General features: G+C 35.8%; 1 protein-coding gene and 1 non-coding gene across 2 annotated transcripts; both read left to right on the top strand.

Annotated features, from left to right (window-relative positions):
- The first annotated feature begins 5579 nt into the window (after window positions 1-5579).
- LOC116302749 (uncharacterized) lies at window positions 5580-8828 on the top strand. Its single transcript, XR_016118732.1, has 2 exons — window positions 5580-5795; window positions 6938-8828. It is a non-coding gene; the product is annotated as an uncharacterized LOC116302749 (transcript).
- A 3594-nt stretch (window positions 8829-12422) lies between these two features.
- On the top strand, window positions 12423-17536 carry LOC116302786 (neuropeptide FF receptor 2). Its single transcript, XM_031712154.2, has 2 exons — window positions 12423-12700; window positions 14888-17536. The coding sequence occupies exon 2, from the start codon at window positions 14926-14928 to the stop codon at window positions 15973-15975; it is 1050 nt and encodes a 349-aa protein (XP_031568014.2). The 5' UTR covers window positions 12423-12700; window positions 14888-14925; the 3' UTR covers window positions 15976-17536.
- The last annotated feature ends 370 nt before the right edge of the window (window positions 17537-17906 follow it).

Here is a 17906-nt window from a genome sequence, read left to right as displayed (position 1 = left end):
GCTCAAAAATGTTCCATATCTTGGAGGAGTAATGTACCTGCGATGAGTCCACATATAACTGACTTATCCATTCCTTTAGCACTGCTGATTTATCTAATCACCTCACCAATGTTTCATTTCCTGGAGGAATATTGTACCTGCGATGAGTCCACGTATAACTGACTTAACCATCCCTATAGCAATGATTTATCTAATCATCTCACCAATGTTCCATATCCTGGAGGAATATTGTACCAGCGACGAGTCCACGTATAACTGACTTAACCATCCCTATAGCATTGATTTATCTAATCATCTCACAAATGTTCCATAATCCTGGTGGAATATTGTACAAGGCTCAAAGCTGAATAATCCTTTGAAAGTACCTTGGCGCCTCGCTTGAGCGCATTGTGTTTGACCAGTGAACCAATGTATGGAAAATGGTGAATGTTATCTACTAATGTTATGTTATTTGTCAGTTAGTTATTCAGGCTGTAGACCCTCTTATATCTTTTGCAAGATGCTTGAGCACTGTTAAAAGTACTGGTTGCTTAGACTCGAAAGCGAGGCATTTTCAGTCAAGATTTTTCGCGCGGTATAGAGCGTTTTCACATGACGTCACAGCCACCATATTGGTGTACCGTTGACAATAACTTAGTGTTAGTCATTAGTCTCTTTTGTTAAGTAAACCTATGTGAGCTGCCATCTCTGGCTATTGTCAGTTAGCCTTCTAGGGACTGAGTGAAAACACGCTGTTTGTGGTAATCTCAAACAAAACTTTAAAAACAAGTTAATAAATGCATATTTTGAAGTTTCTTTTAGGTTAAATGCAGGATTATAAATTTTTGAAAAAAATGTAGCTCACTTCGGACAAAATCTTTTCATAAAGGTTTCTAGACTGATCTTCTAAGGTTTCTTTTCTTTTCTTGTTTTTAATTAGGTTTCTAGTTCTTCGGCGTTCGGCCTCAGGCTATTGACTCATAGCCCATGATATTGCCTATTTTACACTATAGTTCCAAAGGTTTCTTAAGAATAGTGGCCGAGAATTCCTCAATGTCATGTCTGCCTGCGATATTTATGAAAGCGCTCGCGCATCACGAAAATCATCTATGGACCATTTTCTCAAAGTTGCGTGCGCATCCAAATTTAAGTACTTTGAAGGGCCACAATACCAGAACACGAGTATTATCATGCATTGCTATGAAATCTTTTTACTAGATTGCCTGTGGCAGCCCAGTCGTAAAATGTTTTTTTTTGTCGTCTCCTTCTCACGGATAAGTGCATTCTTGCGTACTCATATATTTGAATGACGTGTTCATAGATTCTGGGCTTATAGATTGGCTTAGCAGCTGAGGATGTAATTCCGGGCTTTAGAAGTAATATAATTGGAAATAAAAGAAGATTTCTAGAATCGTAATTCAGATATTTATTAGTATTAGTACAGCTACTCAGTCGGCAGTATTCTGGCTTCAATCGCGTGGGTTAGTAGAGCCTAAAGGAAAATACGGCTTTCAGTCTCCAGTTAGTCTTGTTCGGTAAGAATTCATAAAATCGATTATTCTCCTCTTTAAATAAAAAACTGCCTTCTCAATTTTAATAAATTTGCGTTTTTCAGTTTTGTGGCCCGTCAAGTTGGATGCGCACGCGACCTTGAGAAAAAAGTTGCTGTTGATTTTCAATGCAATCTTCGATTTCAATCATACCTAATTTTCAATGGCAGTCATTTTTTTGGGTAATCCGATTATACTTTTTAAAAGCAAACTTTGAAAAACTTATTCATAAAACAAAAGCTATACACGCGTAGGCTTCATTAGTTTCCAGACGTCGCCAAAGCAGTTTTGTTTACTGCTTACCTGCTGATTATTCTACTGAAGTGAAACTAAACTTGGAGTATTTGATCTAGTCAGTTGGCTTGGAACATGTAAGATAAGATTTATCACTAGCTTGAGCGACTAATTGATTACTAATGTGCATCATGTATAGAAATTTGAATTACCTTCAATAAAAATGAACACTTAATTAAATCATAAGTTCATAAATTTTTATGTCGAAATATACAAGTACATATCGCTCGACAGTTTGTCTTTTTTGCTTGCACTATCGCTGTTGTACCATCAAAGACGAATAGATCAAGTTTCACCTGCCTGCTTAGAAATGCTGGATATCTCGAGAAAAAAATGACCAGTCATTGGTCATCAGTTTTGAGATATTCCACTCATTATATCCTCTTAGAGATAAGTCCCATTTTAAAAATAAAAGCATTAATACATTTAAAAAAATGCTCTTAAAGCGATTGAATAGTAATGTTCTCCGACCTCGTGCTTCCACAGAAGTCCAAGTACTCATTTTTAAAAGATAAAATGATTGCTCTTATCTCCCAATTAAATAAGTAATCCAGCATTGGATTTCTAAGAACGTCAAGATACGTCGATCAGTTCAATGTTTAATAATTTGTACGCGCTCGTTTTGCTAATTCTTTTTGAGACTAACTCGATATTCGGGGATTTATCATGTACTGTTTAATAAACGAACAGGAGTGTTTTATCAGGATTTGAAAACAAGAGGCGTAGCCGAGTGTTTTTAGACCTGATAAAACACGATCTGCGAGTTTATTAAACGGTTTAAAAAACCGATGATGTTTGTTCTCATACTATACAGAATTCTTTACGAAATGAACCAAGTTTGATAGAAAAAATCCAAGTTAAAGTTTATGTAAATGAAGACGAATCTACATCAGATAATAAACCTCCTTCATGGTCATGATTTCTATTGTTTCCTTCATGAATTATTAATGAGGTTTTTAAAGTTTGACACAGATGTTCTTTCCACCTCTCTTGCTGCCTTTAATTTTTCGTTTTAACATGTTCTCGCTATCATGTATTTTCTTTACTTTCCCCTCCTTTTTTCATGTTATTCTTGGTCTGGCTGCCGAAAAGTAAATCTCGCAGTTTTTGATGAGTATGATTTTATAGCCAATCAAAATCGTAAATTTCGTTTTTGCACTGGAGTTGTGCTTATTGCTGTTTCTGGTTCTTTTTATTTTTCCCTTTTTAGTTACTATGACCGCTTGTTGTTGCTGCTGCATTTGATTGTTGCTTCTGTTATTGCTGATTTTGCTGCTGCTTGCTGTTGTTTTTGCAGATTGCATACAGATTTGCAGGTTGATGTCGTTATCGTGGCATACTGATTCTTCCCTTCAGCTTTGTTATTGCTGTTGCCGTTATTGCATTTCAGTTGCTGTTTTGTTGATACTGCATGCGTTTGTTGTTGACTGCAGTGATCTACCCTGATGATATTGCTGATATTGCTGTTGTTATTGTTGCGAGGATGCTTTGGATGTTATTGCAATTGTCTGCTTCAGCTTCTGTCATTGCTGTTGCGGCACTTTGTTGTTTTGTTGATCGGCCGTTGTTGCTAGATACTGATTGGCTGACCCTGATCATAATGCTATATTGTTGCATTCAGTGCTGTTGCTATTGTTGCTGGTGTTATGGGTAATAATGTAGCTGCCTGCTTCAGCTTCTGTTATTGATGTCGTTGTTGCGGCTGTTGTTGATGACTTACGGATTCTTATTAACTTGTTCTAAATTATTGATCAAAATATTTTTCTCGTGTAATTAGTAATAATCTCAGAACTATGCCAAACGGTATAGTCCAGAGCTTTATAAAACAAATTGCATCCTTGCACGATATAACTGCTTCAATTTAGAGCAACTCGCACTCCTTTAAAAATTATAACCATTCTAAAGCATTTTACGCTTTTTAAAACCCTTTTCGTCATCTATTGATCGCCTGATCATTGCCGTGTTTATACGGCGCCAAAATAGGCCAACTACTGCGACGAAAATCTTAACCACGAAATTACGGAAGATATTGACAGTAGGAAATGATAAGTTATCTAACTGCCTGTCAAGGACAATTGGTCATGTGGTTTTTGAGGTGGAGCAGAATCATCTAAAAAGGAAAAGTAAAGTACCGTCCATTTTACTGCGGCATACCATGTTTCCTGACATTTGGATATTTATAATTTTCTCATAAGTAAAACACAAATTGATTCAACTAAGTTTGCAGGCGGCGTTTGTCTGGTTCTTAGAAATAAAATAACACCCAGTTGGTCGAGTCATAAACCACTGTGATAAACGAGGATCTCAATACTCATCTGTCTGTATTCCATGTCGTTTTGTTTGAGTACCTCTTAGACACCTTCTTGATAACCGAGATCGATATATAGGGCAGTTTGACACGTTTGCTCTAATTAAGTTCGGCACTTCGCACTTCGCGACAATTCTGATGTTTTTCATGTGTCAAAAAAAATTACGCGAAAATATTAAATAAACCTCAATATATTCTTGTATGTTTAATCATATTGCTAGTTTTTAAAAATACATCCCAGAGTAGTGAATATCGAGTTTTTGACATTATCTATAACCTTATTGCAACTGAATTAACTTAAATGGATATAGAGAGAATAAGAGAAAAATATCAAATGCCCTTGGCAGGATTCGAACCCACGTCTTCGGTATTCTAGTCCGATGTATTAACCACTACACTACAAGGACCAACCACGCTGGGAACGCAGCCAGAATATGAAATGTAGGGTAATCGTGAGGATCCCAGAGCGATATTTTTTCTCTATAAGATAAGTTGATGGATATAGTATAGTCTAACCGTAGGTATGATATCTTCGTGCTAATTAATTTTTGTGCCTGAATTTAATGTTTTTATTTTTTAATTTATTTTACACTTGTAATAATATACTCTGTTACTATTAGCATACCCGCCATTCTCGGGAGCCCAGGGGTAAAGTTCTCTGGCACTCCAACAAGCTCACAAAAATTGTCAACCTCTTGAGGTGGGCTAAACGAATTGGGCTAAACAAGAAAAAAAAAAGCAGATGCCCTACACTTTATTTAGCAACGGAAATTTGAGGATATTTTTTCCACTCTTGCTGTTTCTCTGAGATAAGATTTTAATTAAAACCAACATTGATTAACGACCATAAAAAAGTAGTGATAATACTATGATGCACGAAAATCGTATTTACTAGAAAGTTTTAACACCGGGACCAAACAATTCCTTTATAAATCAATTAGTCAATACGTTTTTATTGATATTGGTCAACATTGAGTTTAATTAGACCCGAGGGTATAAGATTAATCGGGGAATGACAATGAAGGAACAATCCATGCCTTTGAAAATTGATCAGCAAATAAATTTATCATAAAATAGCAAAAATGTTTCTCAAAACATGCTTAATTGTCAATTCAAATGCTCATTCTGGACAAGCATTTCCTCCTTAATAAGGCGCGAATGATTTTTTTACCCACGCAAAAATTAACAGAGAGAGAAAAAAAAAAACAGGTTTAAAAAGCAGGTTTTGCCAGATCTTGTAGAGACTTGTTACGGTTTTGTCGCATCCAATTATTTGAATCCGCCCAAGATTTTGCAGAGGATCAGAGTGAATGTAAATTAATGTTGAATTTTGGTGGCTCTCTGCGAGATTCTGAGAAACAGTTGATAGCGACGCCATGTTTACTTCTTCACATGTCGAACCAGTTCGCAAAGCATTCTGGGATACTAGTGTATCCACTTCTGACAGAGGACTCTCCTCCTCTGGGCAGAGGATAAACTGATAGATTAGTTTAAGAGATAACCTTGCCTCGCAGTAGTCAATCCTCAGAGCTTGATTTCAGGCAACATATAAAAGAATATTGATGACCAATTGAGGGCCAGAATTTTTGCATGACAGCTAACGATCAAGCTAATGTCTAAATACAGACGATGGAAATCCTATTTGTGGTTAGGTTCAACTGAAGGTGAGAGCAATGCCAATTATTTATTAGTGGACCTTCATACCAGTGATTAAATAAAAAAGGAAAAGAAAATCCATTGGAGTTTGTATTTATAGACGTGATAAATTCGAGACTTTAGTTTGTCAGGAGAGAATTCTGTTGATGACGCCTTAAAAAGAAAGACGGCAAGTCAGGAAATAAACACGTCGAATGACTTGAGTATTAGACTTGAAATATTAGGCTTGAGAATTGCACAATAACGAGTTGAGAAAGACAAGGAGAAAGGAAAGAGAAAAAGAAAGGAATAAGAAAGACATTAGTCGAGAGAGAAAACTCTCAAAACAAGAAAGAGTCGCGGTCATTGAGAAAGTGACCAATGTTTTGCTCCGACAGTGAGTCTACAGTATATAAGACTTATTGAACACTAGAACACTTTTAAATGTTATTGTGGCGGTAAGCAAGCAAGAAAGAAAACAAAAGGAGAAAGTAAAGGTTCACGGTAATTATATGTGACTTAGGTTGTTGAAGGGTTTTACATCGAGCTATAGATAGTAGATAGAGGGTAAAAATACAATACTAATAAACTCGTGGACCCTCGAAATTACTTAAGACTTAATTAATTTGCTTGCTTGTCCATTTATTATTAGTTTTTTTTTCAAACTAAGGAAGGATAGAGGCAGAATTGAAGGTATGTTTGTTGTCTTACTCAACCGGCCCAACACCATCATCGTCTAAATATCCCTTCTTTATGACCTTCTTCTTTTAAAAATCTTTCCTTTATTTTTATTTATCTTCATTGGCCCCTATCATCATATTTTTCATCTACTTTGTCATTGAATTATCATCATCATCATCATCTATGTCTTTTACCTATATTTTTCTTCTTTTTTTCACACTGATATTAAGCGTTGATGCTATTGCGGGCTATGACGTTATTGCTTAATGAAACCCTATGTAGATCTATAGAATTTATGTTTTGAATCTAACAATAAGAAGCCTTGGTGCTTGGTTATTGAATATCACCAATCGAGAATGCAGTCCGCGCACTATATCATACGATGGTAATGAGTTTTTCCCTTAGTGTTAAAAATGGATATGAAGTAAATTGCTTGAGTGTTTTCGTTCATGAATTATTTAGATTAAACAGGATGTCTCTTTGTTCACAGATCGAGCTTAGCTAACAAGTCAGATGCAATAGAAACGAATGGGAAATATTATCGAAAAATATACCAATCTGACTAGCAAAACAGACAACATCATGGCAAAGAGTTCTCCCTCTGGGTTGCGAATTGGCGAATGCGATGAACTTGTCCAAGGCGCACAATCAGAGTGGATCACCAAAGTCGTGGCCTTCATCATTATATTTTTATTGTGTATCTTTTGGAATTCATTTGTTATTTTCTTGATATACAAGTCAAAAAGGCTTCACAAGGACATGTGTTACTTGGTCGTTAACATGGCCGTAGCCGACATGTTGGTCATGTCACTTGGCTTAAGAGAATGGATGAGTATTCTTCTCTCTAACTCTCGATCATGGAAGATAGGAGGAGCGTTAGGGACTGTAACTTGCAAAATCGGCACTCTGTTTCGATTTGTGGCGCCTATTGTAGTCGCTGACGACATTGATCGCAATATCTGTCGAGCGCCTTCGAGCCGTGTCAAGCCCCACCAGGGTACAACCTGCAGGAAAATTGCTTTTCTGTTCCCTGCTAAGTTTGACATGGTTGATTCCTATTGCCTTGTACAGCTACACTCTCTATGCCTTTGATGTAATATCATTCAGAGACGAATTGTACTGCATTGATCTCTATTTAGATAAAAACGGCTGGGTTCTTTACTACTTTGTATTTTACGTTATCGTTGTCGTGATGTTCTTCACCCTCGTCTTTCTCGACATAGCGATTATGAAGAAGCTGTACAAGACCCAGCGAGCAATTCAGCTTTCCGATTCACAAAAGAAGAAAAGAGAGATCAAGTTCGTACGAGCCGTACGCATGATCACATGCTGTTCAGTGCTGTTCGTCGTTTGCTGGGGCCCGAGAAGCTGTCTACGATTTCTCGATCACCTCAATGTCTTTGAGTTCGATTATTGTGTCACCAAAGATTTCTTTTTCTGTATCGATTTTCTTTTCTATTTGAATTTTTCGTCTTCGCCAATAGTTTATTTTACGTTTTTAAAGGATTTTCGCGATGCCATGAAGGAAACTATCCGCTCTCTTAGGAGAAATGATGACAAAAAAGTTGACAATTGAAAAGAAAATGTCATAAGAAGAAGAAGAAAGAAAATCTAAACAAATAAGGAAAAGAAAAAAGAAGAAAAAAAGGAAAGCAAAAAGAACCAAATAGAGTAGTGAGTATAAAAAGAAAATTTGATTCAAAAGGTATTATGTACATTTTGAATATAAATACATTTTGAGTCAGCAAATGACAGAAACGTCTTTAAAAAAGGAGAATCGGAAGGAAAAACTGATATATTTGGAAGAAAGACTGAAATTACAAGACCAAGATCGCAAACCCAAATCAAATGAGCAAAAATTATGGAAAATATATATAAAACGAAGCAAGAGAGGAATTTAGAATTTAGTAAAGATCAACCAGAAAGATAAGAGAAAAATTAGCAAACAAAAAAACTGAAGAGTGCTGCTTATACTTCAGCGATAGCCTGAAAAACGCCAGTAATCGATCATCAACTTATAGCTTATCAACTTATACTTTATCGCGTCAAAATGCACATAATGCTTCCAGTTCTTCCAGTTTGGAGGTTGCATAACAACCTTACTCTGTAAAAATGAAGTGTAAAAATGTAAAAATAAATAAATAATAATAACAATAATACGTAAAATATCAGTAAATAATAATACGTTAAAACTTTGGGAAAATCTAAGAAAAAAAAATTAATTTTCCAATAGGCTTGAAAATGTATAAAAAGGATGCGCTTTTGCTGATCAAGGCTATTAGCGAATGGTCGAAACGTCTATTTAACAATAATTTAGTCAGAGACAAACAAATGTTATCGATAATATGAATCCTGATTGAAAATTTAAGATGTTGACAGAATGTGCTGTTATAGTTTTTTTTTCTTTCTTTCTTTTTGTTTTTTGTGTTTTTGGTTTGGCGTCTTTTACAGATGGATGCCCCTCATGTTGAACAAGCAGAACCCCCTCGTCCATAATATATCATGAATCACACGGTTCACATTATGTTTTTTCTTTTTTTGAAAAAGTCACCTGTGTATTTATACTAAAACAATTATTTGCCTCAGCCTCAGTGAATATCGGAGAATATTTACCTTGCCGCTCGAAGAATCGCGTCTAGGTAAATATTCCCCGTATTCACTTCGCCTTCGGCGAATAATCATTAAATGATATTTTCTAAACACAGATCACGAAAATTAAAAATTAAAATGTGATCACGATTTCGCGGAAATACCCCTTACTGCCCCTGAATTAATAACAGCATCAATCAGCAACGAAAAAGTCAAAGCAGTCAACAATGACAGAAGAAACAGATTCGATCACAGCCAGAACAACAAAATGCAGCAGCATAATATGCACAACACGAACACTAAAAGCGCATATGATTTTGGTTTCTACATAAATATTTTGCATCAGCTTTCTTTGGCAAGAATCTGCCCTCCAAAATGAACACTGCGCGCTGTCCTTGTTGGAATCTCCTGAAAATCGTTGCTAGGGTATAATTATAACTCCCAAAAAAATGATACAACATCAGGAACAGTAGTGTAGAACTTACGCTACTTGTTTGTCCGCCGGCAGTGCACTAATTTAACAAGTAAGTCATATCCCCAGCTCAACGTACTTGATGTTTTTCTGTCAATCAGCCGGAAATGGTTACTGAGTATAGCAATATCATTCACTCAAACACGCCGCATATACATTTATACATCGAGTTGATTTTCAAAGCATAACCGCTTGCGGGCATGATTTAAAATCGAAATCACCAAAACCTTCGAGATTGAGTTTTGCCAGAGGACAAATTCAATATGGCGTTTTCAAAAGCACCTAGTAGAGAAAGAGTCAGGGTCAAACTACAGGATGCGCAAAAAGCATTAGCGATACGTCGCGTGTACAAATCACTAAAAATTAAATTGGTCGCCGTATCGTGGGTTTTTGAAATTTGAATAGCGGATAAAACCTTTAATTACGAGATAAAAAGCAATCAATAGATATTATATTTTTATAAAATAATTGAGACTCTGCTTAAAGCAAGAGGTCGTAGAACATTAATTAAAAATCGCTTAAGAGCAGTTTTTTTTTCCTGCAACGTTTTTATTTAATCGGACTCATCTCTATGGGGATATGGTGAGTGGAATATCTCAAAACTGACTGATCGACACTTACTGAGATATTCAGCATTTGTAATAGGTAGCCAGATGGAAGCAAGCAAAGCGTCTTCGATTTTACAAAAGCAACGGCGAGAAAAAGTCAAAATATCTATAAATATATAGAGCACTATGAATATTTGTAATTTGAAAGTGGTCAAGTAGACTTTCGTTTTATAATTAATTTGTCTTTCTCTTTAATTATTCTAATTAAAACCAATCTTTCCCAATATCTATGAAAACGTTTTAATTATTTTCTTGATAAATTAAGGACTTGTTTTCTTCCGGCGTTTACTCTTTTATCCTTGCCTTGTAAATACGATCTTTGTACATTAGTCTTATCGTGAGGTTTTTTGCATGATTATACGTTAATCAATGTTGGTTTTTAATTGATTTTCTTTTCGCTTCTAAGCAGCAGGAGTGCAGGAAAAAAGAAAAGAAAAATAATTGTCTGGAATTCTAGTTGCGAAAGACACGATTCCTCAAAGCAATTTTCTCTGCAACTTCGTGTCTCGTCGTAACAGCGTTGCGAAACAAGTTGCAAGAGTGTTACACACGGTGCAACGGAGAATCGTTGCCAAAAGTCGAAACGAATTCTACTTTTCACGACAATTGCTGCAACTTGCTTTGCAACATTTTCCAAATTGCGCTGTAGGTTGCACGCTGCAATGCTCCATGCAACTTGTGTCGCAACGTCGTTGCAAAGAAAATGGCACCTTGTGATCACGTCTTAAGTCTATTTTCTTGAAGATTATTGTGACTCTGTGGGTGTGCTTTACTTTAAAGCTTATTATTACAAGTGTACAATGAATTCAAAAATAAAACATAAAATGGTGAAAAGAAAGAAACCTCACAATGTCATGGATGTAAGCCTCTTTTATTTAAAAAAGTCGCTTTATAGACTCTTCTATAAAATCTCACCGTGCCTTATTTTTACGCATTTGAAATATTTAAAAAAACATGTTTTTAAAACTTTTGTTGTTAAAAAAAAAAAAAAAAAAAAAAGAAGAAGAAGAAGAAAGGGTCTAATATTTACTCTACAGATACTCTGTTATTCTTGGAAACCAGTTTAAATAGCACTCTGACTCACTGCGTTTAAACACCAAATCATCCCTATCTCCTATCAATACCACCATCGCTCTTTGAAGTCTAAAAGCAATAGCCGCTTCAATTTAAAGACCCGCACTCCTTTCAAAATTACAACCTTTCCAAAGCATTCCACGGTTGTTTTTTCCCTTTTTTTATCTATTCGGATCCACTGATCATTGCTGTAGTCTATAAGGCGCCAAAGTAGGCCAACTTGTGAGACGAAATTCTTTAACCACGACATCAAGGAAGACTGTATTAACAGCGGGGTATGATAAGGTATGTAAACCGCTCGCGTGTCAAGTTCGTTTAGTTTTTGCGGTTGAACAAAATCTTTTAAGATACAATAGTAAGAACTATTGTTCATTCTGCGGTATAGCACTTTTCCTAACCTTTGGAATTTTTTTCTTTCAAAGTATGAACCATAGGATCATGGATGTTTATGAGAAATGATACTGTGTGCAACTAAATTGTAGGCGACCTTGTCTTATTTTATTCTTTTAAATGATAAAATTCCAACCAGTGCATGGGTGGAGACATTCCAATATATCAAATAATACTGAAACTGTTGAAAAAATATCTTGATACCCATCTTTTTGCATTCCTTGTCGTTTTTTTGCCTATAGCTCTTATACAAACACTTTTTTGATAACCACGATATATTGGTTCCCATTTTGACAGGTTTATACTCATCTCGTTGACAAAATAAATAATAGTATGTTTCCTAGCTACAATTCCGAACTTTGACAAACATTTTACTTTAATATTGAAGCTAATTTCTCGGTATATGTTTAATCCGTCGTATCGCTAACGAGGTGGCCCAAATAAGAAAGAGGAAGCCAAAGAGGTGACCTTTAATTCCAGAAAATGATTTTTCATTTCTCTCCTATTTGCTCCCTGGATGCGAGCAAATTAATGACCACTGATTAACGATCACTGACGTAGAGACAAAAATAATACACGAAGATCGTATTTGCTAAAAATGTTTTAACACCGAGACAAAACAATCTCCTTTATGGAGCATTAACTAGTCAAAACGTTTTCATAGATATTGGTAACAACTGGTTTTGATTAGACCCGGAGGCATAAAATAATCATAAAATAAAATGAAATGACAAATGAATTGTAAAACGAAAAAAAGGCAAACGCCAATTTTTCAAATTTAAACATCCTTTAAAACCTGCTTATCAAGTCAAACGCTTATTCGGGTCAAACATTACCTGAAGTGTAGATGATTTATTTTCCACCCACGCAAAAACTAAGCAAGTTAAAATGCGTTTGGAAAAAAGCAGGTTTTGATCTTGTAGAGACTGGTTGGGGTTCCGTCGTATTAATTACTTCAATCTGATGAAGATCTTGGAGGAAAAAAAAAAGTGAGGGACAAGGTGGCTTCGCTGTAGTTGCAATAAATAGACGAATATTGATGACCAGAACTAGTATATGACAATTGTTCATGTTTAAATACAGACAATAGAAATCGTATTGTGGCTTGGTTCAACTGAAGGTAAGGGCAAGTGAACTTTTTTATCAGTGAATGAGAAACAAAGTAAACAAGTTTGTATTTGTAGACGTGATAAACGCGCGACTTTAGTTTGTCAGGAGAGAACTCTGTCTTAAGAGTCGAGCAAGAGAGGAATAGACTGAGCAAACACTTCTCGCGAACGCCTTGAAACACTATAGCTGAGAATCGCGCAAGACCGAGGGGAAAAAGAAGCGAGAAATTATCCATTTATACAGCTGTATTGGCTGTCAGTGTAGTGTTGCGATAATATAAGTCTTCATTTATAATTGCCTGGTGGACATTATTTGATAGAAAAAAACCATCGAGCAGCACTTTTATATATCGTTGTTGTTGCTTGTAGGTATAGATAAGGAAATGGGCGAAAATGGAACTATAAAGGAACAGGCCAAAAAAATGAAAGAAAAACAGGCAAAAAATTAGAAAGAAAGAAAGAAAGAAAGAAAGAAAGAAAGAAAGAGAGTGAGAGAGAGAGAGAGAGAGAGAGAGAGAGAGAGAGAGAGAGAGAGAGAGAGAGAGAGAGAGAGAGAGAGAGAGAGAGAGAGAGAGAGAGAGAGAGAGAGAGAGAAAGAAAGAAAGGTTTCTTGTAACCTTATAGGTAATTCCTAGGTTCGTTGAAAACTTTTATATATCAAATGTTTATATCAAATGACCATGATCTTTTTCATTATCGTCTTTTCAGTTAAAGATGAGTTCTTATAGATCTTCAAATACTAAATTTTTACGATATCATAAGCATCAAATAATATTGAATTTTACAACGAAAATCGTCGTTTCGCGACCCGCCGTTCCAAATTTTGAGATTGATCATTTTGGGTTTATATATGAAAGTTAGTCCTTAAGGAATAGCGTCCGCTATCAGCGACGCATTTTTTTCCCGAAAATTTAAAATTGACTCGTTGATAATCGAAGGAACAGCCAACGCTGAGCAAGTGTGTTCCTAAACTCATTTGTATAAAGCCAGATGATTTAATAAAAAGTAAATTTTGCTCTATACCGTGACTCAGTTGACTCCATCCAAGTCGAAGACGTCTTTCGTAATTGAAGTTCAGACAATTAATTCATCACAGAATTGGCTTGCAAACTCAACAAAATAACAAAGAACTAGACAGAGTAGGTGTTAAAAGATAGATGAGGCAGTAATCCGTTTGGGATGGGTTCGGATATCAAATAAGAACATGCGTAATAGGTAAATTACGAGCCTTGGATGAAACGACTGAAGAAGATTGCCATACAAGCTTTTCACAACTTCAAGTTGCGTAAAAAATGAGCCAGTCTAGCTCAACTAGAAACTGTGGACAGCTGTTTCGGCCTGTATTAGGCCTCGTCAGCACGGTGTATCTAGTGAGGTCTTAAAAGAATAATACAGAGACATTTTCTCATCTTACCAGCTTAATTGAGCATTTAAAATGTTAAATCGAGCGAATCCTTAGGGCACAGGGAGCCCAATCTCTGAAAAGTGCAACTAGTATCCACGAGTTCGTCACAGGGCGGTTTGACTTCCTCTATCTATATATCTTTTATATCAACCTCTTTTTCGCTAGGTGGTATTATTATGACATTTTTTCCATCAATTATCATAATCGACAACATCATCTTTGGCATCGGTGCCTGCATCATACTTTTTACTTTATTTTTCTTTTGTCTCCTCTGTTAGCGTCAAAACTTGCTTTAACTGCCAACTGTTATATTTATTTTTAGATTCGGTTTTCCTCCGCCTTATTTTTTGTCTATTAAAAGGTTTTCTTTTCTTTTAACTCGTTTCTTCCTCTTTCAAGTACCAGTATAATTGATGACAGTCACATCAAACAGTCCTTTTCAGGACCACATCCACCAGGATGATCATAATACTTCGATTAACATACATAACTGATGACATAACCAGGGGTAAAAAAATTGAGCACTCACACTGAGAATAAACCTTAATGTTATTCTGGGCTATGGAGTTATTATTTTGTTCTACAAAAGTGAAACGGTGCATCGATATTGATTAAACAATAAGAAGCCTTGGTGCTTAGTAATTGAATATCACCAATCGAGAATGCAGACGCACTTTATCATACGACGGTAATGAGTTTTTCCCCTTGTGTTAAAAATGGATATGAAGTAAATTGCTTGAGTGTCTTTTTACATTAATTATTTAGATTAAACAGGATGTCTCTTTGTTTGTAGACAGAGCTTAGCTAACAAGTCAGATGCAATAGAAAAGAATGGGAAACTTAATCGAAAACTTTACCAATCTGACTAGCAAAGCAGACAACATGGCAAAGAGTTCTCCCTCTGGGTTACGAATTGGCGAATGCGATGAACTTGTCCAAGGCGCACAATCAGAGTGGATCACCAAAGTCGTAGCTTTCATCTTTATATTTTTATTGTGTATCTTTTGGAATTCATTTGTTATTTTCTTGGTCTACAAGTCCAAGAAGCTTCACAAAGACATGTGGTACATGATCGTTAACATGGCCGTAGCCGACATGTTGGTCATGGCACTTGGCCTAAGAGAATGGTTGAATATTCTTTTCTCTAACTCTCGATCATGGAAGATAGGAGGAGCGTTAGGGACTGTAACTTGCAAAATCGGCACTCTGCTTCGATTTGTGGCGCCTATTGTATCGCTGACGACATTGATCGCAATATCCGTCGATCGCCTTCGAGCCGTGTCAAGCCCCACCAGAGTACAACCTGCAGGGAGGTTGCTTTTCTGTTCCCTGCTAAGTTTGACATGGTTGATTCCTATTGCCTTGTACAGCTACACTCTCTACGCCTTTGATGTAATGTCATTCAGAGACGAATTGTACTGCATTGATCTCTATTTAGATAAAAACGGCTGGGTTCTTTACTACTTTGTATTCTACGTTATCGTTGTCGTGATGTTCTTCACCCTCGTCTTTCTTGACATAGCGATCATGAAGAAGCTTAAAAAGACCCAGCGAGCAATTCAGCTTTCCGATTCACAAAAGAAGAAAAGAGAGATCAAGTTCGTACGAGCCGTACGCATGATCACATGCTGTTCAGTGCTGTTCGTCGTTTGCTGGGGCCCGAGAAGCTGTCTACGATTTCTCGATCACCTCAATGTCTTTGAGTTCGATTATTGCGTCACCAAAGATTTCTTCTTCTGTATCGATTTTCTCTTCTATCTGAATTTTTCGTGTTCGCCAATAATTTATTTCACGTTTTTAATGGATTTTCGCGAGGCGATGAAGGAAACTATCCGCTCTCTTAGGAAGAAAGTGAGAAATAACGTACATGTTGAAAAATAAATTAACGAAAAATGTAGCAATGCTTATTCGAAAGGAAAAAATGTTAAGTAAAAAAACAAAAAAACAAAAAACAACAACAACAAGAAAAAAAAAAAAGAAAAGAAAAGAAAAACACAAAAGCAAACAAACAAAAAATACAGTTAAAGTTTGGTCTTTAGAAGGAGGACGAGAATTATAATAAGAAAAAGTAAACAACTGCAACAATGGAAAACCCTCACGAACAATCAAAAAAGAACATCGAGGAATTTCGAGAATAACTTTGAGAAAGGAAATCGTACAGAGGTATCTTTTGAGAGGAATTCCGAGCAAAGAATTTCAAGAGAATGTGATTTGCTGAGTAATTTAAAATTTGGTAAAGATGAACAGAATTATTATGAACTCTGAGATGAACAAAAAAGATGGGAGAACATGATACGAAGAACATGCACAAAAATCATGTACTGTTCCGCTTTCTATATGAGAAACTAAAACGCCTTACATTAAAATATATCAAAAGATAAGTTGCTGTTAAAAAATTATTAGTATAGGAAATCGCAAGAGCTCGTGCTCTTAATAAAAGTGTTTGTGTTTGTAAAAGCCTTTAGGCGAGAACAATTTAAACGTGCGTCAAGGCATTACGAGTACCCGTTAATTACTAGAACGTGGTACGATTTTTTGCTTACAATTAAACTTGATGAAGGAGGCATCATACGTCCCTTTGACCAATTTTCTTCAATAACTAAAGTGTAATTATAAAATTGAAGGACTCTCTAAAAAGGATAATCGATTTTTGTAATATACTTTAGTATATAGAAACACTGATGCAAAGGCGATATTTACGGAAGAACAATCTTAAAAAAATATTAACATGATTACAGTAAAAAGCATTGTTAAACTAAATAAAAGTAGAAACGGCTAAGGGGAAAAATGGAAACGTATATGCATATAAATAAAATAAAAATAAAAAAACAACGTAAAATGGCTGGGGGTTAACTAGAACACTTATGGTTAACTTTACCCTTAGGCTTAAACACTAATTCTAGTATCTATTTTTTTTCTTTGTAAATAAATAAATAAATATATCCTGCATGATTGTAGATAGATTTCTAGCTAGTACTAAATGTTTTTATGTATTCTTCTTCTCCCTATGAGTAAAATAAAGGTTTTTTCTTTGTTTTGCAAGAAATTAAAGAAAAAACCTGCGAACTAAGACCAAAACCCTTATCAGTTTCTACATATTGATGTTACTCTTAATGCAAATGAGATAAGCAACCATGATGATTATATAATAATTCTTGATTTTCTTACTCATCCTACTCAAAAATCAGCCCTTAAAGGTACATCCTCAGATGAGGCAAATCAAAGCTATATTAAGTACCAATCGCAGTTTAACCGCTTCATTATCCTGGTCCTTAGCTTGTAGGGAGAAAAAACTCCTGGAAAAAAGACAATTATTTGCGAAGAGATAAAGTTTGCTTGAAAACTGCCTGTAAAAATATGAATAAATAGTTCAGTAATTAGAAATAAAGCTTGCTTGAAAACTGTCTGTACCAATAGTGAATAAATAGCTCAGTAGTTGTAATCTGTGTTTTCCTCGCGTGATCGTTTGAATTTGTTTTACTGAGGGGGGGAGGGGGGGGGGGGAGTAAGAGACTTTGACCCAAAAAGGGCACGGATGCTCGTCTGAATTTTCGAAAATGACCCCTAAAAAGGAACCTGATTCTTACCACAAGGGCGTGAAACCACATGATTTTTCCCCCTAAAATCTGTAACTCAAAAACGTCAGATCTAACATCTTTCAGTCTGGGATAGCATTAATTAAATTATTGAAGCTATGGCAGCGGGAAAAAAAACACCCTAAAAGATACCAGCTTAGTCTCTTATAGTTCAAAAGAGTCTCAAAGACCCTCATCATGCCATGACCCTTATCATGCCATTTCCAGACAACCAAG

Source organism: Actinia tenebrosa, unplaced genomic scaffold (genome assembly GCF_029948245.1).
Source record: "Actinia tenebrosa isolate PJP-AT-01 unplaced genomic scaffold, QUT_ActTen_1.0 PGA_scaffold0__85_contigs__length_37466705, whole genome shotgun sequence".
Classification (NCBI taxonomy): domain Eukaryota; kingdom Metazoa; phylum Cnidaria; class Anthozoa; order Actiniaria; family Actiniidae; genus Actinia; species Actinia tenebrosa.
The sequence above is the reverse complement of the archived record's forward strand: the minus strand, read 5'-3'. Positions and strand labels throughout refer to the sequence as shown.